At 38.2% G+C, this 26229-nt stretch overlaps 2 protein-coding genes across 3 annotated transcripts in view; both read right to left on the bottom strand.

Annotated features, from left to right (window-relative positions):
• The window catches only part of march2 (membrane-associated ring finger (C3HC4) 2), a 33768-nt gene extending 33743 nt beyond the window's left edge, over nucleotides 1–25 (bottom strand). Inside the window, exon 1 of the mRNA XM_037769300.1 lies at nucleotides 16–25. The gene's annotated coding sequence lies outside the window, so the exon portion shown is untranslated. The remainder of the gene's footprint in view (nucleotides 1–15) is intronic.
• Nucleotides 26–6582: 6557 nt separating this feature from the next.
• sh3gl1b (SH3-domain GRB2-like 1b) lies at nucleotides 6583–24652 on the bottom strand. Of its 2 annotated transcripts, XM_037770595.1 has the most exons (10): nucleotides 24279–24652; nucleotides 16569–16637; nucleotides 15086–15158; nucleotides 14856–14999; nucleotides 14361–14494; nucleotides 14104–14262; nucleotides 12577–12680; nucleotides 12085–12218; nucleotides 10387–10434; nucleotides 6583–7258 (listed from the first exon to the last, which is right to left on the bottom strand). In XM_037770595.1, exons 1-10 carry the CDS (start codon nucleotides 24321–24323, stop codon nucleotides 7065–7067), a joined length of 1104 nt encoding a protein of 367 aa, XP_037626523.1. In that variant the 5' UTR covers nucleotides 24324–24652; the 3' UTR covers nucleotides 6583–7064. The 2 variants fall into 2 exon arrangements, with proteins under 2 accessions (XP_037626523.1, XP_037626524.1); XM_037770596.1 differs by lacking the exon at nucleotides 10387–10434 and having other exon boundaries at nucleotides 7065–7258; nucleotides 24279–24649.
• Nucleotides 24653–26229: the final 1577 nt, after the last annotated feature.

The following is a 26229-nucleotide window of genomic DNA, read 5'->3' as shown; positions in this document are numbered from 1 at the left end:
ACGTACTTAAGTTACAGCACTTCCGGAGTTATTTTAACCCAAACCGCGATCTTTTCCTAAACCTAACTTAGTAGTTTTTGTCACGTTATCTTCCGTACTTATGGTGCCTTCAAATGACATTCGTGAGCTTGTGTTTACAACATGGGTAGTTGTGTACACGATATGTGTGGCGTTAAGTGGTTAAGTCAGCGTCTAGAAGCCAGAGAGGCTAACAATTTAGCAGGCTAACAAGCGGGTATTATAATGCAGTAAATGCAAACGCATAATGACAGAGGAAAAAGATGAGGTCTTTGGGAATATCAACATTTTCCTCAGACATATTATTACGAAGAAAAACAATCTACAACTAAAATTAGAACATATTAACTTATTATGCACTGAATAATGAACTTCCGTGGCCTCCGCCATTCCTGACAACGTCAACAAACACGTCACAACTCGTGAACTCGGAGCTTTCAAAAACATTCCACTTACGAGGTCGTGAATACGACAAGAGGGGGGCATTCATATGGACTCATCTCGCGAACACGGTGAACACGTCCCCATTTGAAGGCACCATATAATCCACGTAATTGTAAACCGGGAAGTATAGAGAACGACGAACACTGTGTAGGGAGGTCGGGGTGGATGAGTGGGTCAAAAATTACCGGACGACTTTTGCCCAGGAGCCCTCTTATCGTCAATGTTGATTTATTTGTCATGTAACTTCTGGCACTTCCGTAGTTATTTTAACCCAAACTATGATCTTATAGGAATAACTAACTATTTAGAAAACACTGGAGCGGAAATTGACATGTGCATAAAGTTGCTGGACATTCGTAGGAAAACGCATGAAAAATAGGTTGTTTAAAGTCGTGCCGATCGTCACGAAAAAAAGGGAAATTCGTGTCTACGTACACGAATCAAATAGATTACATTTCGTGACTATTTCACAAACTGCCGTGAGACTGTGGTTCAGCAGCATACTACATTAGCACAGTATGAAAGTGTGTCGTGGTTTGACCTAAACTGTTCTCTGCAATAGGTTTTGTGAATGTTTGTGTTCCTCAAGTCAAATTGGACAATTGCAATGTGGTGCAAGTAATACTGTGCCGAGCAAATTGTTTTTTAATGAACCTGTATGTGTGTGTGTGTGTGTGTGTGTGTGTGTGTGTGTGACCCTCTACTGTCTCCAGTCAGGTTATGTGAGACATGAGTCCTGTTGGTTAGGACAGATATTTGCTTCCTCTTTACCCGTACTGTATTTATTACTAACTGTGGATTGTGTGATGTACATGTATGAAGACAGAGCAATGCCTTAAGCCTGCTGATGATCCACAAAGCATTAAAATATACACACTGGAACTATTTAAACACGACTGCTAGTTTGTTTGTTGACTTTATCATAAAACAACATTAAAAGTCAGACATGATGAACAGTGATTTAAAGGAACAGTGTGTAACATTTCAGGGGGATCTATTAGCAGAACTGGAATATAACATTCCAGTTCTGCTAATAGATAATATAATATATGAGTCCTCAAGCCCGCCATGTTGCCCCGCCATGTTTCTACAGTAGCCCAGAACGGACAAACCGAACACTGGCTCTAGAGAGAGACTTTCATGTTTTTACGTTACCTGAAGGCCACCGTAGTTCTCCGACACGCTTGTGAAACTGCGGTAACGTGAGCCGCAGAGTGTAAAACCGTGGTACCGCCAGCCGCCGCCTGGCTTCTGTTGCTCCTAAAGTAGTGTTATTATAAGCCCTTTTCACAGATCACAGGATAAACACAGGTGTAATTGATTAAACTAATTACGGTCCCGTTATATTTAGTTTCATAGCCATTCCAGTGAGCCAGCATTCACAACACCAGGGCTCTGGATCACCTAAATGGATCAGGGCCATAATTAGTGTTATTAATTACACCTGTGTTTAGCCTGCAATGACATGTCGAGATGGCGGCTGTGCATGTATGCAGACAGGCAGGCCAATAGCCCGTCGTCCAATCATTACATTCAGTCCGAATTAAATGATTGGACGGGATTATTACACTCCTGCGACAGCCACAGATATTGGATTTTATTTCTTTTTTTTGTTAGAGCGTTTGATTTATTGATTGCTGTCGGGATGTAATGAGCATTTAAACTAATATAACAAAAAATGTTTCTAAAATCTTTACCAACGCTAGCTTTAACTTTTAAAAGTGGCTAAAATTATAACTAAAACTCAAAACAACCACAGGCCTCTGGATGTTTGCAGAACAAATTAGTTGCAACTGGTTGCTTTTAACGGAAAATATTGATATTGGCCTTCAAAACTTGAAAAATAGATCAGTACGGTACTTTACTTCACTCTTACTGGTTCTTTTTTATTAGTAAAAAAATAAATAAAATAATATATTTATATATATAGATATATATATATATCTATATATATAAATTATTTTTAAAAGAATAAATTCAGAACATGATTAGAATTAATTTATATTTTAGATATAAAAAATATTGCTTCTAGAGCAGCAGCAATGTTTACAACAGCAAAGTCACTATATAAACTCAATAATATCTTCTTGTAAACAAATATTACTAAAATAAATAATAATCCTGAATTTAAAACACTGAGTGAAGTTTAAAAATAATGTTTAACACTGAAATCAGTCACTATCAATCATTCCTCTCAGTCAACCGGTGCGTCGAAATAATTTTCCACATTCCTACTCTAGTGTTGTCACAATAGATAGGATTTGTCAACTTTGATAAAGTACTTTGAAAAATATTGATATACATTACCATGTTCTATACCACAGGGAAAAATTGACATTGAGGGCATAAAAAGTTAGATTTTTATTAAAAGATAAATAACGGTGTGTGTGTCGGGTACCTGTGTGTCGATTCTGTGGAAAATGAGTATTGAAACTGTTTCAAATATTCAGTATCGATATTTTTGACAGCAATTGTACACTAATTTTTAGCTGCCAGCTGCTAGCATGGCTAAAAATATTGTACTCTACTATGGAAGTTACTGGTTTAGAGTGTTTTATGCATGAAGCCAGAGGAATATTTCCTTATTTTTGCGTAAGTTCAAATGTCTTAAATATTCAAAGCCAGCCATAATGATGTCAGAAGACCTCGCCATTGAGACGCAACAATAGCACATTTTTCTTTTTTCTTTATTGTAAGAAGGGGGGGACGGGACAGGAAAGAAGCACGTACAAATACTTTGATAATAAAAGACAAAATATTGCGGTTAAATTTCTGTACTCATACCAAAAGTAAAAAGGCATCTTAAATCTAAAGACAAACATTTACAAGGTGTAATATAGGACTACATGCAAAGATTAATTTAAATGTTTTTAAGGTCTTGTATATAAAAAATAATACTATAGAGAGCCAGAATGATTTAATGCTGTTCAAAAGAGCATTTAAGACTGATTAAACAAATACATAGCCCTTTAAAAAAAAAAAGAAATCAGTGGGACATTTTTTTTTTCAAACATGGATTAAAATCTACATAAAAAAACAGTTTCCGTTGGTGGTCTGCTGATAAAACCTCACATTAAGTCCAGGAAACTGCCTGTAGTGTCAGAACTGTGCAGAAATGTGCACACATGCATTTCATCTTTACACAGGAAAAGTGCCAACGGCTAGGAAATAAAAAGTAGAAAAGAAATTCTTGACCATATTCTGAAGTAGCTAGGTTAGGTTTTGATTGCTGGATTAGTTGCGCTACTTTCCCTCCCTTCTTTTCCACTAAAGGCACTAAATCAAAGCTAGCAAGGACTTTTATTTTTGATAACAGTGTGATCCAGACAGCACCTCCTACAGTCCTTTAACTTTGCCCTGAACTTGATACAAGCATTGAAATGTAGTAAGATCAGAGATGTAAACATATTAGACAAGGACAAAACTCAGGAGTGGGGGAAGTGTTTGGCAGCGTGGAGTGACGGACAAACACAGATAATAAGAGGGGAAATGTAGCAGGAAGATAAGAGCACACATTTGTCATTCACAATTAAAACTTTTTATCCACCCAGACAATTAAAAAATAAGCTGGACTGACGATACGTTTGGTAAGGATTCATGTTTGGTAACAAAAGTTCTCCAAATTAGTCAAAGTGGACGACAGCTTAGTTATTTTTCCCTTGATGTTTTCCCTTTCACTCCAGGTCTTTCCCTCATACTGAACAGTGTATGTTGGATCAGACTCCATCTGCATGTGTGGACTGTGGCTAAATCCAGAACAAGGAACCAGCCTTGTCTTAATAGATTAACTAAGCAGGAACGACACCTGTCTACAGCCCAACGTACTAACAAATAAATCAAATCAGAGCCATCGTGAATCATCTGAATAGAGAGGTGAAGTCCCCACATTGACCAAGAAATTAGACCAACACGGGACCTTATTTCGGAAAAAAATATAAACGTAGTCAACGGCGGGACACAAATCATTTTTTGATCCAGTTTGAATTGCGCCATGAATCAGACATGATATTTGTCAAGTTCAAGATAATTTTGCAAGTCCTGAAAGTCACATTTTGTTGTAAAACTGTTGAAGTATAAGACTGTGAAAATACGTAATTAGAAAGACTCCACCATGGATGTATAAAGAGAACTGGAGAGTGACGCGTGAAGCCAAAATGGCTCGACTGCTGAGTGATAAAGGACCCGGATCATCCGGCGACCTTCCGCATCTATTGGGCCCATAGAGCAGGCGCAGTAGCGTTTCCTTTATCTCCTTCTCCCAGCCTCGGTTCAGCCTCGGTTCAGCCTCGGTCTGGGGCTCACTCACATGAACGGAGGAATGGAAATAACTTTGGATTCAGCTATTAGTGCATTTACAACTTTTAGGACCGAATGATTTAAGTAAGGGTTATTCAAGTGTTCATACTGGGAAGTTCATTTACCTCAAAAAAAAAATATCCGCTGAGTTACAGACGTCTCTTTCTCTAAGTCTATGGGAAAAAGTATTTTTGGGCCCAATGGCATCACGTGACGGACACGGAAGTTGTAATTCCACCGTTTGGCTGCTACGAAAATTTGCTTCAAAGCCCGGTGCTCTTCCTGGAGGCTTTCACTACACAGCCAGAGGTCACGTAGTGACGTCTCTCTCTCTCTGAAGCTACGATGTCTGTGTGTTTCGTACTGGGATGAACTCACACCCGGCTGACAAAAAGACCAGGAGTCGCTGGATAAAAGTTCACTGAGCGGTTTCACACAAAAATAAATGATACTACAACAAACTGAGATTTTCTTGATTTGCAAAATGATATTTTAAATTGACAAACATCATATGTGTTATTCATGCTGCAATTCAAACGGAATCAAAAAAATATTTGTCTCTCGCTGTTGACTACCGTTCATATTTTTTACGAAATAAGGTCCCATGATGGTCCACCGGAAGGGGCGGGACTTCACCTCTCTATCACAGGTTCACAATCAGTTTCAAAGCACAAAGTTTCACATTCTCAAAGACACGAGGGCAGACAGAAATAGTGGGACACTTAGTGATGACTATGAAAGACTGACCAGCAGCGTCATCTATTCAGGCACTGCACGGAGTTAACAGGCGCCTAAAACGGGTCCAAAAGACCAAATAAAGGAAAAGGCTAGGACCAAAACTACATGAATATATGGCTATGTTACAGAATACTTAGCAGTTTAACAAACAGGCGCACAGAGCGATATGTTTCTATTGCATTTTATAAAAGACTTTTTGGCTCTGTCTCCTCTATCGAACAGACTAGCAGACGACCGCTAAACAACTTCTGCATCTCTAGACGACAAACACACGCCGGCCTCGAGTGGCAAAAAGGTGCAACGTCTGCATTTAACTTTGGGGTCGGTGTGTAATGGTGGAGTTACGTCTGTCACACACGCATCAATCTCATTTGAGGACCAAGGTGCAATTACAACATTTTCAGGGATAATATACAGCGAGCCGGACATTATTGTGAAATAAACCCCGACAGGGTGATGTTATTTTCACAACAATGACTCTCTAGCTGTACATTATCCCGCTTATTACACGGCTACTTACTTAAGAAATCATTTGATACAAAAACGGTCCGCCAGAGTCCGACATCAGAACTGCGCCCATAGCAACGGTCTGTTATACATAGCAACGGTCTGCTATAAAGAAATAACAGACCGTAGAACGCCATGATTGAGCAATCAGAACCGAGTATTCAATAAAGCCGTGTAATAAGCAGTTTAAAAAACTACTGTAGTAGGTTGAGACGAACATAAATCAAATACTGAAACAATATAAGGACACCACAGTATCGGGCCGGTTGTCTTCTGAAGCTGTCACCAGTGCACAGCTTAGACAGAGATCTTTAAAAAGAGCACTATAAATAGACCCAAACCTCAAAACGGTCTAAATCACAAACTAATTTCGTCTCGTTTCTCATAAAAAAATGTGAATGCAGGTTTTTTTCTTTTTAGATAAAATTAGTTAAACTACATTTCTAGTCGTGTGTGGTTCCATTTTAGTTTAGGTAAAGGTAATTCTCAGTCTCGCCAGCAGGTGGCATCAAGAGATGAGCTCCAGTCCTTAAGGGGCACAAACGAAGGTTTCAGTTTTGAAATGAGGATAATATTCAGTCCAGTTACACACCATGTTTACTGTGAGGTTTGAGTTGGCCTCTTCAGACTGAAAACTGACTGTTAAACAGACTGCAGTCACACCAAAAGGATGATTTGAACGTGCCATCCCATTATAACCACCAGGTTTAACATAAATTATCTTTACGATATCAGTAATTTGTGATTAAAGACAAATATTGCTTATAAATGTGTCAACAGTTAGTCCTCAGGAAATGTTTCAGACTGCCAAATAACGGATGATGACGTTTTGTGTCCAACCTTTTACCTTTGGCTGGAGGTGGAACAGGTTCTGGTCTGGACTTTGAAATATGACCATCTTCTCCAAGTGCTCGTCTGTGATGGTGACGCCGGAGCTGAAGGTGAACATGAATATTCTGTGGACCATCCCTTGGCTTCGCTTTCCTCCCTCTCTACTAATCCTACTTGCTCTCACCTCCTCCTCCTCCTCTCCATCAGTCTCCTCCTCAGCTCTCTTTACATTAGTGTGGCAACGGAACGAGGACCTCAACGTAGTTGAGAGGGAAGAATCCCGACTGGCTGTTCAGCATGCCCTCGTACCAGTTCTCGTCGATCTGATTGGTCAGGGTGATGATGTCGCCCTCGCGGAAGCCCAGCTCTCCCTCGTTCTCTGGATCAAAGTCGTACAGCGCCTTACAGCTTGGCTGCTCCGGGGCTGAGAAAATACAAGTAACGAGAGAAAGAATGAGGAAGATGAGGACAAAATGAGGAAAACTCCAAAAATTCAGGATGCTCTCAGACACAGTGAGGGGGCCATAGTAGTGCCATTTTCAGGAAAAACCGTCACACAATTTCACCACCTTCTACGTGGATATGTCCAATCAGTGTTGACGGTAAGTGTAGTTGACTGAAACAATAAATTCCTCAGTGCTGCTATATTGACCAAGAAAGCTGCAGTTCTACAGCTGCAAAATCTGTAGCTCTCCCATATACCAGTGACGTGACAGTGATGTACTTGGTATACGGAAAAACTATAAAGTGCTACTTCAGCTTTGGTAGCTGTTTGGCTTGCTGCGGTAGTCGGTGTTGCTGGTGTTACACGGTGTTACGGCACACACTGATCACATTACGTACCCACCGTCATTAAATATAACCCATTTAGTTCATTTTTGCATATCAGCGCCGTGTTATCAACACATAGTTGGACGACGGACGCAACAAACTGAAAGGGAAAGTGTCTGCTCCGTACGGAGTCTCAGCTCAGAGTAGCAGGAGTCAGATTACACACACACACACACACACACACACACACACACACACACACACACACACACACACACACACAAACACACACGGGACGAGAGAGAGTTGACAACAAGACGTTGGTGGAGGATTTGGTTTCGAAGCGAAAAGCAAAAGTGCCTATTTGGCAATATTTCAGATTTAAACCCAATGCTATCAGGGAACATAACGTCAATGAGGTAATCGCCATGTGGAGGATGGAGCGGTCCCAACCGGTGTGCACGGCGGAGTAGCGTCGGGTGGAAACCTTCAGCCCTGCAGCGAAAGCTCTACTGGAGAGGTGAGACACATGCCACGCGATGTTAAAAATCAAGTAAGTGCGCTACACATATTGAGCGCCATCTTTTCTTGTAAAATGTCCGGTGTTCTCACAAGTTTATTAACCATCACATCCCTACTATGCAGCAGGAGAGATCAGCTTTGTTGGTCAATATAGCAGCACTGGCAAATTGATTTCTTCAGTGGAATACATTTAGCATCAGCACTGACTGGACATCCACATAAAAGGTGGCAAAATTCCCCTTTAAGCATACAATCTACTGCATACTGTAGTTCATACTTGTTTACACGTGTTAGTATAACATTAGCATTTGGTGCAGTCAGACCAACTTCAACACAACATCACAAACAAGCTCAAGAGTGCTGACAAGTTGAAACTACAACATCCTCTGACACCACGTTTGTGTATAACTGTCCTCCTCCCTCCCTGTCCATCGTTTCCTCCGTCTGTCCCTCTCTCTGTGTCGTCACACAGATCAGCAGAGAAGACTGGAGCTCCACACACAAGACAAGCTCGGCTTTTTTGTCTCCAAACAATTTTCTCATTGTATCAAGTTGACCCCACAGACTGCTGGGCAGGCTAGCGACGGGGAAAGCTTCTCTGTGTTTTACTCCGTACTGTATCAGTTTACAGGGGCAAGAAAAAAATAATGTAAACACTTAATCCAATAGAACCAACTCTGAATAACAGTCACAAACATTTCTCTAAAGGTAGGCTGTATTAGAATAAACGCCAAATAGTGGCAGGTTCTCTGTTTGAAAGAATTCTGACGAGCAAATGCTGGTAATTAGTTTGTAAGACTCCCTTTTCCATCAGTGTTTGTGATGTTGATTTAGTTGTTTTGAAGATAATGGCATACTTAATTGTTTGTTATTTTGTCTTCCTTCAGCGATGACCGGTTATGAACACAAAACATAGATGAATAAATATATTCATGAGTAAATATAGATGGTGCTTCTATAAACTGGCAAACTTGTTAGCAAACGATTGTTTACAGCAGTTATGGGGCAACATTATTAGTCATTCTGTCAGCTGTTTGGTGCTGAGCAGGTGGTGTACAGTGGATATTTAGAGCTTTTTCTCTGAAAACGACAGTATGAGAGCGCTGAGAGTGAACCAAAACAATGCAGTTGCGGGTCGGATCGCTAAACAATGAGCTGAAACTCGCTAAAAACCTCCATAGCCGAGGGGAGCTGCAGATTTAGGCGATAATCCTCTATAGGTTCATTAGTGACCCCTTTCACATTGTCATGTGACACATTTTTATTATAAAATATAATAGCACAATAGCAGCTCAAAGTAAATAGGAGATCAATTACAGTGATTTCAATATGAATTTACATCATATGCAGCAAGCTGCTCAAATATAAAATCAGTACTACCCTGTAGGGCTGACCGACAAATCGTATTTTCATCGTTATCGCGATATGAACATGCGCTATAAAGACATTGAAAAAGGCTGCCTGAAACGCGATGAATAAGAAAAATCATTTTATTTGGGGATGGTTACCGAAAACCGGAATTAAACCAGCTCCAGGGCTAAAGACCGTAACGTTAATATTTATTATTACACCGCTGTGTTGAATACTTGATTCTGATTGGTCAATCAAAGCGTTCTGCTCTCTGTAATTTCTGTATAACAGACCGTTGCTATGGGCGCAGCTCTGATGTCGGATTCTGGCGGACCGTTTTTGTGTCAAAATATTGATTTCTTAAGAAAGTAGCCGTGTAATAAGCGGGATAATGTACAGTTCTTTCCCAACAATGACCGGCTCGCTGCTGCAGCCTCTGTGTCGGAGCTCTCCACACACCGACGTCATTGACCAAAGCACTTGCTTCATAACTTAACAATGTAGTAATAATAATACCAATATAGCATTTTGTAACAAAAGGATGTAGTTTGGAAGTTTGTCAATTGTTTCTCGAATGAATTAGATCCTGACTGCTCTTTTAGGATGTGTTAAATAGCCGCACAGTTAAACAAATTGCGGATTGAGTCAGTGGTTGCAGAGGTGTTAAACTCTTTTAGTAAGTCAGACTGCAGTATCTATCTACACTACAGGATGTGGATCTCATACAAAACCACACACATGCAGTTGAAGTAAACGTTCACCATAAACCACCAATAATGTGTCAAACCTGTGAGAAGCGACTTGTATCCTACTTCCTACATTTCACACCAGAAGCTGTGCAAGCACACGGGAACGTTTCAACACCACAAGAAAAAAAAAAAAACGAGCCACACACAATCTGTGACTCACACAATCTGTGTTTCCTAAAGGACAATGTGGCCAAGTGAAAAGACGGCTCTGATGATATCACAGAAAAGAGGAACAAGGTCAGTTGGAGAAAGGCCAGCCAGATGACAGGGCAGGATACACAGTCACACACACTCACACACACATCCCTGCCCCCCATTGCAGAAACAGACATCCATTTTCTCATGGTCAACATTCAATGCATGCCACCATTTACACAGCCTCAATAAGACAACAGAAAAAAGACAATTCATTTCACATGTTTGTGCTGATTGGTTGCAGGTCTTGAGCGATCATGTTGGCAATGTGGAGATTTTTCTTCCAGCTTAGTTTCTGTCAGATTTCTAAGGAATGTGTTCAATGCAGGAACGCTAGTTTGGCTCAGTCCATCTGCTGTGTGTGTGGAAACAGCTGGATGTTTTATTGCTGTAGAAACTCTGGTATGGCAGCTCTTTTACACACATCTTATGCTGCCCTTTTGTGTGAGTGTGGCTTTGAGAGTGATGTAATTGAATACAAAATCATGCCTGAGAGTAGAGCTGCAACGATTTATTGATTAACAATTAAATGAATCTGCAACTATTTTGATAATCGATTAAATAAGTTTGAGTAATTTTCTTAGAAAAAAAGGTGAAATTCTGATTCCAGCTTCTTAAATGTGAATATTTTCTGGTTTCTTTACTCCTCTATGACAGTAAACTGAATATCTTTGCGTTGACAAAACAAGACATTTGAGGATGTCATCTTGGGCTTTGGGAAGCACTGTTCGATATTAGATAGACCGAAAAAACTAATTGATTAATTGAGAAAATAATCGTTAGTTGCAGTCCTAAATTATTAAAAAACGATTTTGTTAATTATTTAGATATTTTTCACGCAAAAACGCCAAACATTCACTGTTTCCAGCTTCTCAAATGTGAGGAGTTTCTCTTTATATCATTGTAAACTGAATCATTTTTGAAATTATTTTTGGTCAGACAAAGCAAGATAGTTGAATATGTCAACTTGGGGTCTGGGAACTGGGCCCATTTCACTATTTTCTGCTGTTGTACACAAACAAAAGGATTTATCCAGACATTAATCAGCAGATAAATTGCTAATAAAGAAATTAATAATAAACAATAGTTGTTAGTTGCAGCCCAAAAAAATGCACAATCATTGCTGGAAGTCAATAAAGAATACTGAAGTGTTGAATAGTAGTGTTGGATGTTTAAAATCAGCATTGATCTCTATTATTACGCCAATTCATATCAATGTTGAGGCATCAAGCAAAATCAAAACTCTACATATTTAGTTCCTGCAATGGCATGTCATGTTTTTTACTAAAGTAGAAGACTCATCTTGTGTAGAAAACCGATAGTGGATTTTTTAATTTTTTATAGTAGACCAAACATCTAATCGATCAATCGAGAATATAACCGACAATGAAAATAATCACTAGTTGCAGCCCTACCTGAGAGTTTATTTTGTTCTTTGTTTTGTCAACATATCATCTATTCTCTGGTGCAAAACTCAAATGGCGGCTCCTGAAGAGGTTAGCGTAGATGCTGCAATAGCATCACTTACATCAGAACTGAACTATTTCTTCATTGGAAGAAGAGCATAGAACAGCACTGAACGTGTAAAGTACGGCGATGTTTGTTGATCCTCACTAACATATATTCAGAAATGTGTTTTTAGAGCCCATCAGCTGTTTCTTACCTGAGTTGCGTGAAGGTGGAGGGGCCATTGAGGTCGAGTAGCAGCCGTTTGAATGGTTGTCGTCTCCGAAGTCAAAGATAGGTTTGGGTTTCGGTGTGTATTCACGTCTTGGTCGATTCTGAGCATCACTCATCCTGTTCAAAAAGAGAAGTTGATTTACATTCCCAAACCTCCACAATAAATACAAAATGATGTTTGAAGTTACTGTGACTGAACCAATATATGTTGTTTGAGGTTTACATTGTTTGTGTTTCTCTATTTACATGTGGATTGCTGTTTGTTTCTATTTATTGATGCTGCTGTGGAGGCAGCTGATGGTGTGCAGCAAAGGAGTCCAAAACAAATTTCCCCAAGGGGACAATGAAGTGTATCGTATCATATCGTATCGTAACCAGACTTGAAAAGCTCTGAGCAGAAAGCTGCACAGTCAGATGCACTGTACAGTATACATAGTATGTTGGTATTTGTGTGTGTCAGGTGTCATTACTGCACCTGTCTCTGAGTTTGTCAGACAGCTCCTCCAACACCTGCACAGCCTGTCTGTGGTACTGCACCTGGGACTCCACCAGGGACGACAGCTGGCTCACCTGCTCTATCTAAACACACACAGATAAAGATACATCATATACAAAAGATAATCAGTGTCACTTTGTTTGAGTTACTGTATTTGTTATTCCAATGGATAAACAGTTCCATATCCTGGATTATAAACACACAGTTCATAAAAGCCCCAGTGAAAACATGTGGGCATATCAAGGGTGCTTCAATCAATCGACCACCGATCATTATCGGATGATTTTTGTTCTAAATAATTTAATTGGAGGTTTCTGTAAAGGCTGATCAGAAGACGTATCGATTCTGAATTGAAATGTTTTCAATACTCATTTGTCTGCTTTCTTGCCTGCTCTTTAATTCGCTCTGAGACTTAACTCATTATCCACTTTTTCTGGAGCATTCAACCTCATCTCAAATGTCTAAAATTATCTTTCACGCTCAAATTTATAGTTATACAGTATTTAAATAGTCAGGGGGAACAACATGAAAAGAGGCTGGAAGTAGAGAAATAACAGTAAATATGGAACAGATAGACTTCCTCCAGGTAGCACTGGTCCTATTCACACTGTCAACTATTCCTCAATATTAAAACTAAACCCTCGACTGCTGTGCTGTAGTATAACAAAACACACAAATCAATTTACATGCACTCAGATATACTGTATGCTCTAAGCTGTTTTGTTCTCCTATGCCTCCTCACCTACAGGAGTGCACACCTGCAGTTATGTACAGGGCAAACAAATACTTTAATTCCTAAACCCAAATAGTGATTAAATGTTAACTACAGCTATTTAAAGACACGTTTATCTCCAGTGTGAGTGTTGGCTAAACACCTTTACAGGTGTAACGATTGGCGTGTGTTTGTCCTGTGGGTGTGTACTGAATACCAGCGAAAGTGAAGCTCAGTCGAGCTCAACAATGAAGCAACTGATGAAATGTTTCCCATGAAACGGTAGAGCTTATACACGCTGCACAGTGCCAGAAACAGGTTGAGATAACAAAAAGGAAAAAAAAAAAAGTGTGAAAAATTGTCATAAATGGGGAGAAATGCGGGAGACTCGTGACTCCGGGAGGAAACCGAGAGAGGGCAATGAAAAATGGGAGTCTCCTGGGAAAATCGAGAGGGTTGGTAAGTATGGCCCCATGTTATGTTGCTTTTTCATACATCAGCGAACTAATTTGCCTGATCTTCGCAGGTCTCTAGACCGTGGTGGAAACGCAAAAAACAATTCCTTTAAAAGTAGGTCCAGAGACTAAAAGTCTTGGGAACTTTAGATGGAAACCAGGCTAAATGCTGTGTTAAGTTTGACTAGCTTTCACAAATCAGAAGCTATGTTTTAGCTGACGAGAGAGGTCAACAGAATGACGGATGGACTGCACAGAAGAAGGATCAGGTTTACAATTATGCTTTCAGAGGTCGGACACTAACAACCACGCACTGAACAGTAATAAATCAGTCCTCACGTCAGTCTCCAGCAGGTTGTACATGCTCGTCTCGGCCACTTCCTTTGACTCGTGAAACTTCTCCAGGGCCTGTCTAAGCTCCTCATCTGGGATCTTGCCCTGACGCTTTTTCTTGTAATCGTAGTCCAAACGACGACCTTCCAGCTTCTTCAGGTGATGCTGAGGGGGTGAGAGCCAGAGTCAGTTTAAGAGGATGTGATCACCATCTTGGCTTAAATTCAATTTGACAATTTGAAGAGACGATGTTGTCAATGTACCTGTATCTCTCTGAGGTCCTTGTCACAGAGCCCTTGCAATGGATCAATGAAGTTCTGCTTGACATCGATATCTAGAGAGTCTTTGACTTCCGCCAATCTCTTCATGGATTCTCCAACATCTACTAGTGCTCCACCTGAGCCAAGCAGAGAGAGATTAATATCTTAGTGACAGTAGATTTATAGTGTAGAACCACAGTTTCATATCGCAATCAGACCACACATTAAGTAACAGATAGTAATAAAATAAAACCACACACAGACACAAACAGACGGAAATACAATACTAAACATAGTCAAAAAGCGTTTCAAAGCACTGTAAACAGTTTGTGTGCACACTATCAGTCAGAATACACACACACAAGCACAACCATATACAGTAAACCACTAACCCATAATAACAAGCCCCAACATTCCTGTGCCAGGAATTTACAATCTAAAACTACAATACACACACACACACACACACACACACACACACACACACACAGATCTTACCGAAGTTAGTGTCCTCTCCGAGGTCCCGTCCGTACTTGCCCATACATTCCCCCAGCAGTCCCTCGGCCTGAGGGTAGCCGGGGTTCTTCACCTGGCCGCGGATCTTAGACATGGTGTTCAACATGGACAGTTTGGCCCGCGATGCTGCAGAAGTAAAAACATAAAAATACATTTCATCACAGAGTTCAAACAGTTCAAATAAATGCATGAAAACAGGTTTTTCTTCTCACCTGGGTTGGGCTGAAGGTACTCTGATGTTTTGGAGATTACCTCCACTACCGCTTTACTGGTCACATCTACTTTCTACAAAACACAGCAAGCGCACACACATCACAAGTGTACCACAGAGCTACTGCAATCACACAACTAATATAAAGTAGTGACAGGCAAAGGTGGCATGCTGTTAATACCTTTTGTTAACCATAGCTTGCTCATAGGTTCAGAATCAGAATTGGTTTTAATCGCCAAGTACATACAAGTACAAGGAATTTTACTCTGGCTTTTATGCATCTCTCTAAGTGTACTTGCACAGAAATAGAAATAACAGCCAGGGACAAGGACAAATAAAGGTGAGGAATAGACAGTGGCAGCTTGCCGTAGGCCGCGGGCCGCACTTGGCCGCTGCTCTGGTGTGAATTTGGCATAAAAGTTGATTTATAGTCGGTACGTAGGCTCTACGCAGAGCAAGTGGCCTACGTTGTCGTGAGCATTTACACTTGTGCACTGGTGTGTCTGCGAAACCAAAACGCTAGTTGGGCGGTGGGGTTTCTATGCCACTGTGTTGAGTTTCTTTGTGTACTTCAAACGATGGTGAGTGAAACTGAGCGGAACATGTTGGAGTTGAAACTAGTAAATGTTGAACGACAGTTACTTTTTACTGCAATTACTGCAACGCAGAAAAGAGAGAAGACGTTAGAAGAGATGGTGTGTACGGACATGTGAATGAGGAAATGTGTAATGATACATCAATCTGGATGGATGTATCGATTCAGTAATCAACGATCCAATATCATCGATGCGAAGTGAAAAACATCGATACATATCATCATCTTCAAGATACGCCTTTATTTTGAAATTTCTGTCCAAGTGTACCTCCTTCCTAGAGAGCCCAGTAATAAAATAGTGAAATCCTAATTTAGCTGCTTTTAGTGAGTTGATAAAAATGTAACTGATTGTGTTAAATGGGGCATATGATATCGTCTCATATCGATCGCAGGCCCCTGATTTGAACTGAATCAAAATTGTGTTGTGGCAGACTTTGTGACATCAGCAGATATCGTATTGTTGTTGTAAGAATCAATATAATATTGTATCGTGATGACATTTGTGATTTACAACCCTACCAAGCGGACCAATTACAGTTGTTGTGGTCTGCGTTGAATACTTAAGCCATAGATTCAATGCAGAAGTATAAACCGGCTTCAAGAAAACTAGCAAATATTCACATTTGAGAAGCTGTAAACAGTACATTTTGGCATTTCTGGCAAAATTGTTGCTAATTGATTTGTTGTTTTCGACGTCTTCCACACAATTTTAAAGGGTTTCCTAAACCAACAGAGGGGAATGTATTGCTTTAAATGGGGCGATAACATCAAGAACGGAAGTCCCACAGAAACAGCAGTGAGTTTGTTTACTGTGTGTAAAATCAACCAGGCCGACAGCGTTGGCCAAAGATGTTGCTCTTTTAAGACGCCACAAAGATGCCTCTCTTACCCGTTCCAAGTCTCTGAAGTCATCATCTAGTTTTGTTCCTTCAGCACCTCCGACTTTCTCACTTACCATCTAGAGGGAGAGAGAGAGAGAGACAGAAGGGGGGAGGAAAGACAGAAAGAGTGCTAATTAATTAAGGCTGTTCATAAGGTTTTCATTTGCGTGGGGAAACAAACTCATCTCCAATTCACACATTCACACGCCTGCTCTGTGTAGAGAATGAACATTTCTTTTAGCGTTTGTTTACACTTTGCAGTATGAGAAAAATGTTGGACCAGCTAACTCACAATAAAAAAACGAACAAAACGCTGCTACAACATAAAACATGTTGATTGAAAGCACATGTATTTCAAAGTGAGATCTCTCAGCACGCTTTTAGGCCACAGACAAAAGTCTAAGGAATGGAAAACAGTCTGTTTCTGTGCATGTACAGTACAGTAAGTGTTTTTGTACACCCTTCTTGGCTAATTAATTAAACTGGGAGCCGTATTTGTGCTTTTTCACACACAAAAGTTAGTCACAGAGAACTGGAAAATGTATTAAACTGTTATTCTGGCTTTGTAATGCGTCTGTACTGTTGTGACTTCAAGATACTTAAAACCTTGACTGCTGCGTCCATGAGCTACACGTTTTCATATCTGAGTTTCTCTAAGTGGAATGGGCAGACAAACAACCCCCATCCCCACCAGTAAGATAATAAAAATGGCACGCAACAACAGTCCTTGGTTGCAGAGCAACTTGCAGACCTTTTCTGCAAAGACAAAAGAAAACCACAATGACTTCTTTTACTTAGCTTTATGCCGTGATTCCAGTTAAAATGCTTTTGTAGTATTAAAACTTGTGTCACACCAGGACATAAAGAATCTGTTTTGATCTTGTGCATTTAAGGTTTGAGGGAGGTCGTAACCACCCTGATGTTAATGTTTAATTATTTCTCCAGGGGGATTAACAGGGGGAGCATTTCAAACTGTCTGGACCGTTAAAACACTCCAAAAGAGGTCCTGAAAGAGGGATAAATAATTTATTTCTAAGTTTTAATTTGATTCTCTTTAACACTATGGTAGACGTTGCTGAAGGTGAGGTTATTACTTTCCTAAAAAACAATATGCATATGAACAATATGAGGGATTCTTTTCACAGTTTTAACTTGATCAGTTTTAAGACAAGTGTATATCTGTAGGACCTGGCCTATTCTATATTAGGGCTGTCACGGTGAAGGAATTTCCCGTGCGGTGATAATGATTGTCTCAACAGCACAATATGCTGTATTATTGCAACTTCTTTTTTGCAAATTATTTATTTATCCTGATTTTAGTGCTATATAAATAACATTTATTGTTAGGCTATTATTATTAGGTATATCTGTTGCTTTGTAAATGAAAAAGATGACAGTTTAAAAAAAATTAAATACCTGTTTATTGTTAAATGCAGAACAAAGAAGGGCAATGAGGCGCAGCGTCTGGTTGCTATGATCAGAAATATCAAAATGTCGGCACAAAGTAGAGTACTTGCTCTGGATGGTCTATGTGTATTAATTTCTCCTCAATGTTGTTGTTGTCCAGCACTTGTTAGCCTACATGTAGGATGTTACGGTTGATCTTTGTGGAGTTTTACCCAAAGTTGAACATTTTTCAACTCTTGACGACCATAAAAAACACCATACGTGCAGCGCTCAGCGCAGAATAGACGCTTATCACCTCATCACGCAGCTGCCGTTTGTAGCAAAGTGTAAAAATGTGCCGCTTCCATTGCAAAGAATTAAAAAAAGTGAACTTGTCAATATTGGGGTATTACAATATTGCGGTTATTGCGACAGGCAGCCCTATATTATATAGGCACGCATAATTTAGCACAATCCTCCTGACACCTTTACAGATTGACCATATGATCTTTCTTGGTGGTGTAGCACTCTGAAGTGGTTTATTAGACGTATTCAGTCCTTTGGTTAAAAGATGAAGACGCTCGTCTGTGATAGAGAAACAGCAGTGTGACTCATTTCCTACATGACTAAAAACTGCTGTTCGTGATTTACCAAGGAATTACCCAGACATCCTGGGTACTGAGGGAAATGCCCATTTAACGGGTATTATGATGGGGGGATTGAACAGAAGAGTTAAGTAGTCACAAAGGTTTACATGAAATTAATGGAATTAATAACTAAGGTTTGTTTATCTATTACCTGTTCTAACAACCAAAAAAAATAAAATACATAATGGTTACTGTTTCCCCTGCAGCAGCAACTGATGGACTGAACTGTCTTCAAGTTATACTGGTGAATCTCTGCTGTATGCGGGAAGCACATGACTTGGAGGCCTTGAGGGGATTCAGGTCACAAGTAAAGATACAGCCTCAACTCTCTGTCTACTTAGCATTTGACTCCTAACCTCAGAGTTAACATTGCAGTCTGCGGTCCTACATGTTTGCTATCTTATCTTTTCCCGACACTTAAGTCTGCCTTACAAGACTTTTAAGGATTATTATTTTTTGTAGTAAACCACTAAACTTGAGATCTTCTGATTTAGGGATTAAGTAGCAAAGTGACTTTTTAGCCACTAAGTAATGTTGCATTTTTCTCTTCTGCTAATGAAAACATCAAGTTCTCATGTCAGTGTAACATCATTATTTACATGCACACAGGCTCAAAGGAATGAAGACCAAAAACATCCACAAAAAGGTTACAATCTGGAAGTTTTGGTATAAACACGCATAGAGCGACACAGCGAGATCAGTCTACAACAGATATCCTTTTCATCATAATGACATTATTTTAAGCTACTATTAGTCATTTAAATGCTACTGCATTATAACAAGGCTTAGTTCAAGAGCTTATTAAGCTATTAAGTTGACTCATACAGAGGCCTAGACACCAAATGAGTTGTAAGCTAAAGAGGTAAAGTGGCAGCCTAATATTGTTTATTAACATATGAAAAATCAGCTGATAAACATCAGATGGTGGGAAAAAACATTACTTTCAGGAGGTTATTTCAGCCACACAACAAACTTGTCTATTTGTTGTAGCATATGCTATTATCAAAACTATTATTTGCATATTATTGCGTATATGTCTGGACCGTGTATGATCAGTCTGTGAATTTGTGGCAAAATTGTTAAACAAATAGTCAGTGGTCATGTCTATAATGTTAAATCCAGCGGTACATGTCTACCAGGTCCGGCTAGGACACTAAGGGACACGCTGAGGGACACGCTTCATTCTTTTTGAAAATCTTTTCCTTCATTGTTACTTCACTAAGTGATGCCTCTGGGCGCTTGTGCTTTTAAATAGTTTCCCACCTCCCTGCATTTAAAATTCAAAATGCAACTCACTCCTGGTTATTTCCAGTAAATCATTAAGCCTACAACTACCATTTCCTCCTTTATATGCTCAGGAGCTGCAGTCTCTCACCAGCACCTGTATAGAGTGCTCCAGGGATGACGTATTTTTTCTAGCGAAGTTAGCATCGCCCTGGTTCCTTCGACAAAAAGCCAATGGGGTTTTTCCATTGGGTTTTGGATTATTGCAGAAAATAAGCTCTGTGGTAAACACACATTTATGATAATTACACGTTTTGGTCAGCAAGATAATCTTCACAAATGAACACCACTTTTATGACTTTTGAAGTGTGAATGCAATCGACAGAAGTAAAAGGCTAACGTTACGCTATAAACGAACTACACCACGGTCACATGAGCGCGAATATACACAACGAGGCTGTGAAGGCGGGCGAGTCGGCGTTATGACGCCCTGTAGTCTCATTGTTAGCAACCGCCTTTTTCAAGACACGTAAAAGCTTCAAAACTCAGGACTGGGGTATTAAACTCAAGGCAAGGGCAGCAACAGTGACGCTTATCAACAGAGCTCTGTGTGTTATTTATGTAATTAACAAAAAAAGAGAGATAAATATAATTTAAAATGTGTTTGATATTTGCTTCGCATCAGCTGGTCCTTTGCATCTCTTTGCATCTGTGTCATCCATTAGAAACATGAAACATAACTTAATGGGTATCATCTCTTACTAACTGTAACCTTTTGATGTCCTCCATGTGCGCATAACTTTACATTTATTTTCAGCTGTAAATTTATGCATTTGAGAACCAGAAGATTTATAATTATCAGTGCATAAATAAACTTGATAAACTGCACAAATATAGTTAAAAGTAGGGGTGGGGAAAAAAATCATTACAGCATAGTGTCGTGATATTTTATATGGCAATATTGTATCGATACATGGACGTCAAGTATTGATCATTTATTAGCTATTAGCTAAACTATTAACCTCTTAACAATCCCACGGGCCCGGCCGTTATTCTGTCTTTCAGAAGTTAGTGAAGATACTGGAATCATATAAAACTAGAAAACCTAAGGAATCAATTGGTACCAAACATGTCACACTAGCTTGTTGGGAAGAATGCTAAATAACCCTCCAACGTTACGCGAAATTTTGGAGAGGAAAAACTTGCATTGCCATTTTCAAAGGGTGTCACTTGACCTATCAACACATGTGAACGAAAACTCTGAGATGAACAGAGCAAAACTACTATCTTATTAGATAAAACAGATGTTGACAAACTGCATAATCTGCAGTTGAAAAAAGGCAATAAATCACAATATATCTTATCGCAATAATATATTGCATATCGCAAAATGTTTAAAATCGTAATAAGATTGTATCGTGAATTACGTGGAATATATAATATAATAATATAATTCCAATTCACATAAGACAACTAAAAAACCTATAGCTCTTTCAGTACCCAATTAAGACAATGGATGATCAAGACAATGGATGATTAATACATACGCGTCAGCACTAAACGCTCTATTTGTTGCTTCTATCTATATGTCCTGCTTGTCTGCAATGTTGTTTTATATTATGTATAAATGTCTTTACTGTTTTCTACTGCTTTTACCAACTGTGTCTCCTTTTCCAACATTTGGCTAACATGGCTAATTCTGGCATTTTTTATACCATGTCCATGTACTGTATATTTGTGTAGTGTGCAAATTTTCCCACAGTGGGACTAATAAAGGAATATCTTATCTTATCTTATTTATTAATTTGTACTGTCCCTTCACAAATAAACTAAACCAAACTGCACTAAACTAAGTATCGTGAATATTGTATCGTGGGCCCTCTGGTGATTCCCTTCCCTGTCTAAATCTGTTATTTCCATTCAGGACTAACAATCACTCCCACTGTCACACCTAGAGCTTCTCTAGGAGTGGGATGATAATTGTGATCTAACTGCCTTTTCTAGTCTGACATTTCAGGTTTTACGATTCTGTGTCAGGAGTAATTCTTTGAAAAAACAGATAACAGGGAAGGAAAGACAGTAAAAAGAGAAAAACAAGGATGTGTGTATAAACTACAGGACACAGATATAATTTCCACGGCCAACTTCCTGCAGCAGAAAATCTGAGCTATGTCAAGTGTTTTTGGCTCTTGTGGAGTTTTGGCAAGAAAATCAGCTGCATTGCAGTCAAATAAAGAAGAACTCTCTTTACACCTCCTTCTCTGCATCATTCCTTTGGTCACTTTCTCATGCACTAATCCACCTGAAAACACCTTTACTATTCATTCTCATTATACAGTCAGTACTAACATGACAGCTTCTAAAAAATAATGTTATTTTTGCTCACAACCAAACCAGCAGGGATCTGAGTCTGTTCCTGACAGGAAACCAAATGTCTTTCCTGCTTAGATCAGCAGGGGTAGGAAGAAAAAAAATGTTTTTAACCGTCCCCGCCCATGTTTAAGAGAGCTGGGCAAAATTAAAAACATTCAAGGTTCAGACCCTAAAAGACTTGTTTTATGTGTGTCCATGGCAGGCAGTGGTATTTTCTAACGAGATGTCTCCCTTCAGCTGCACTGTATTGATCTGTCTCACTAAACAAAAGACTAGCTGGATAATAGGTAGCTGTGGCCTTGCTATTTAACCTAATGTTGAGGTTACACTGTTGCACAGATGGCTGAATAAACGACACTGTTAACTTAAAATGTGTCAAGACTTACTGACTTTTTCCCCTGTATTGTTTTTTTTTACTCTAATGACTCACCCGGAGAGTCTATATAATATGATATATATATATATATACACTTACTACAGCTTGTTTACACCTCTGTGTACACATAATACTTCAGTCCTTCTCATTATTACATACTACATTAATATTTACACATATGTATATGTATTTCTAGTACTTCTCATTATTACATATTACATTCCTGTTTACACGTCTGTGTACATAGATTACTTCTGTGTCAAAATGTGTCAATACTTACTGGGTTTATATTGCATGACTTTTTCCTGTATTGTTTTTTTTACTCTAATGACTCACCCTCAGCTGCACTGTATTGATCTGTCTCACTAAACAAAAGACTAAAACACAGCTGGAAAACAGGTCACTGTGTCTTCACTGCAAGGAAGCATTGCTATTCAATTCAATTCAATTCAATTTATTTTTGTATAGCGTCAAATCACAACAGAAGTTATCTCAAGACGCTTTATATATAGAGCAGGTCTATGACCGTACACCATAGTTTAGAGACCCAACAGTATCCACCTATACTCCATGCTATATAACCTGCTGCACAGATGGCTGATTAAAAACAACACTGTTAACTTAAAATGTGTCAATACTTACTGAATTTTTCCTGTATTTTTTTTCTTTTACTCTAATGACTCACCCGGAGAGTCTATATAATATATATATATATATATATATGTATAATATATATATATATATTATACATATATATGTATGTATGTGTGTATGTCTATATTGCATGTTGTTTTGCATGTGCATATTGTATATTATAAATAACAATTTGCACATATAAGAAAAGATAACAAATAGTCAATATGATTAAGTTAAATATGTGAGTAATGAATTTGTATTGTGATTAAGTTATATTATAAGTAATTAATTGGTATTCTGAATTGATAACAAATTTATATTTTGATAAGGATAATTATATCAGTAATTAATTTATATTTCTGTATGACACAGATTAAAGGTAATAATTATAGTTAGAATAATAATAAATAATAATAATTATAGTTAGAAAAATTTAATTAGAGTATATGTATGGCTCATATACATAATACATCAGTTTTACATTCAGTTTTCCCATCTGAAATACAAATTAATTAATAGGTAACTGTCTTCACTGCAAAGAAAGCATCATTATAACCTAATGTTGAGGTTACACTGAATAAACAACACTGTTAATTTAAAATGTGTCAATACTTACTGACTTTTCCCTGTATTGTTTTTTTTTTACTCTAATAATGAGTCACTGGGAGAGTCCCCAGGCAAACAGAGCTAATGTTTACCACAGGCAGGATGTGTGTATTTAATCTGAATTGGTGCAATGCAGTTTAAAAACACAGTTTACCTGTAAACACACTAGTTATAAGTTAGCATCATAAAGAGCATTAACTAAAGTTAGTAGTTCAACTCCAGTTAATGTAAAACATGTCCGATTAGATGCTCTTTAACTTTACACGCTAGTTAGCTGTTAAAGAACACAAAGTAATTACTAAAAACAACATTTAATACACCGACACAAACTGTTTTCTGACGTTAGCTTCATGCTACATTAACCGTTATAAACATTAGCACCACTAGCTAACGATGCTAACGGATGCTAACAATGCTACATGACAGTTTTTAGCTAAACTAAGAAAACATAAAAAAGTTTTTGCACAAACCTGGCTGGCTTTATAAAACTGCTTCTTGAAGCCCGCTACCGACATCTTTGAAGTGTTCTTCAAACTTCCAACGAAAGGTTGTTAGATAGGTTAAAGTTAAAGTTAAAGTTAGTTATAAAAGGGGCAAAGTGTAGAGATGTTTAGGAGGATTCATAGGACCGAACAGCCGTCACTCCGAGTCACGACACGACTACTGACCACGTCAACGTCGAGGCTTGATTGTTCACCGCGGAGAGAAACGGGATAAATACAACTAAATATTAGCGCCGAATTTAAAAAGAAAGCATTAATTAAATCTAGAGCAAATTTGTTCGGTATACGGAGCACCAAATCTGCGCCAGCCACTGTGATTAAATCAGTTTCCTGAGTTTTGTTGATGGACTCTGGTGCTGGTGTTGTGTTGGTGCGCAGTGCCCTCTGCTGGATGGAGCTGGTGACACATCTGTCTGTCTGCTGCAGGAGCTACAGGCCAGATGTTCACATCTTCAGACAATATTATACTAATACAGTCTATCTTAAGACACAAATAAATAACTTAGTTGTCCGAATGTGTGTGTCGTTTTTCTGTAAAGAATAATGCAAATTTGTGGATATTTGATTTTGGGTATAAGTATGCATGGTCGGATGCTGTGTATTGTATATATATACTGTATATACATATATATATGTATATACTGTATATATGTGTATGTATGTATGTATATATGTGTATACATATATGCACATATATATATGTATGTATATATGTGTATATATGTGTAAATATATGTTTATGTATACAGTATATGTATATATGTATATATATATATATATATGTGTGTATGTGGTATGCAGTGTGCGCATGTAATGCAATGTGCAGTGTATGTATGTGTATATGTGTATATATATATAAATATATATGTATATATATATATATATATATATATATGTACGTGTATGTGTATGTATGTGTATGTATATATTGCATGTTGTATTGCATGTTCATATTGTATATTATAAATTGCATATTATAAATAATAATTTGCGCATATAAGAAAAGATAATGAATAGTCAATATGATAAAGTTAAATATGTGAGTAATGAATTGGTATTGTGATTTAGTTATATTATAAGTAATGAATTGGTATTCTGGATTGATAACACATTTATATTTTGACAAGGATAATTATATCAGTAATTAATATATATTTCTGTATGACAGAGATAAAAGGTAATAATTATAGTTAGAATAATTAGAAATAATAATAATTATAGTTAGACAAATTTAGGAAAATTTAATTAGAGTATATGTATGGCTCAATAAGGAAGCTGGTTAATAATTAATAATTGATTTATGGATAAGGGTTGGGATTAAATAAGTTTGTACTTCTTCTCACTCCTTTTCAAATATGTAAATCAAGGCATCAAGTGTTGACAATTTATTTCTCTTATGCTTTTCATTGTAGTATGTAAATACTACTTGTTTATGACTGTCCACTTGTTGGTATGATCATTCTTTTTCTTTATTTTTTCTTTTCTTTTTTTTGTATTCTACATGTTCGAAATACATTTTGAAATTAAATTAATTGGTAAAGATAAATTAAATTAGATTATTATATGATTAACTTGATTAATGATTAAGCAGCTGGGCCCCTCCTTCCTCCCACTCTCTATGCAGCATGTTTTTCTATACTACTGGGACCCTGCCAGAGATTTTCTGTGTAGCAATTTGTCATGTATCATGAATTTAAGAAAATTAAACACATAAAAACAAACTTGAAATAATGCTCCACTCCTCAACATAGGGTTTTAGGTAATAAACAAGGAGCCATTTTAAGGCCCTTATCAGGGCCGGCTCTAGCCCTTTTGGTGCCCAAGGTGAAATTTGGATTTGTAGAAGTCCCCCACCACCCCAAGGGTTAGGGTTAAGGCTGACCTGAATGCCTCGATATATATATATATATATATAGTA

This window comes from Sebastes umbrosus, chromosome 5 (genome assembly GCF_015220745.1).
Source record: "Sebastes umbrosus isolate fSebUmb1 chromosome 5, fSebUmb1.pri, whole genome shotgun sequence".
Classification (NCBI taxonomy): domain Eukaryota; kingdom Metazoa; phylum Chordata; class Actinopteri; order Perciformes; family Sebastidae; genus Sebastes; species Sebastes umbrosus.
The sequence above is the reverse complement of the archived record's forward strand: the minus strand, read 5'-3'. Positions and strand labels throughout refer to the sequence as shown.

Coding starts and splice junctions, on each gene's coding strand:
- sh3gl1b (XM_037770595.1), bottom strand. CDS start 24,323: ATGTCGGTAGCGGGCTTCAAGAAGCAGTTTTATAAAGCCAGCCAG. Junction 16,638..24,278: donor AGTTTTATAAAGCCAGCCAG/GTTTGTGCAAAA, acceptor CTCTCCCTCTAG/ATGGTAAGTGAGAAAGTCGG. Junction 15,159..16,568: donor ACTTCAGAGACTTGGAACGG/GTAAGAGAGGCA, acceptor TGTGTTTTGTAG/AAAGTAGATGTGACCAGTAA.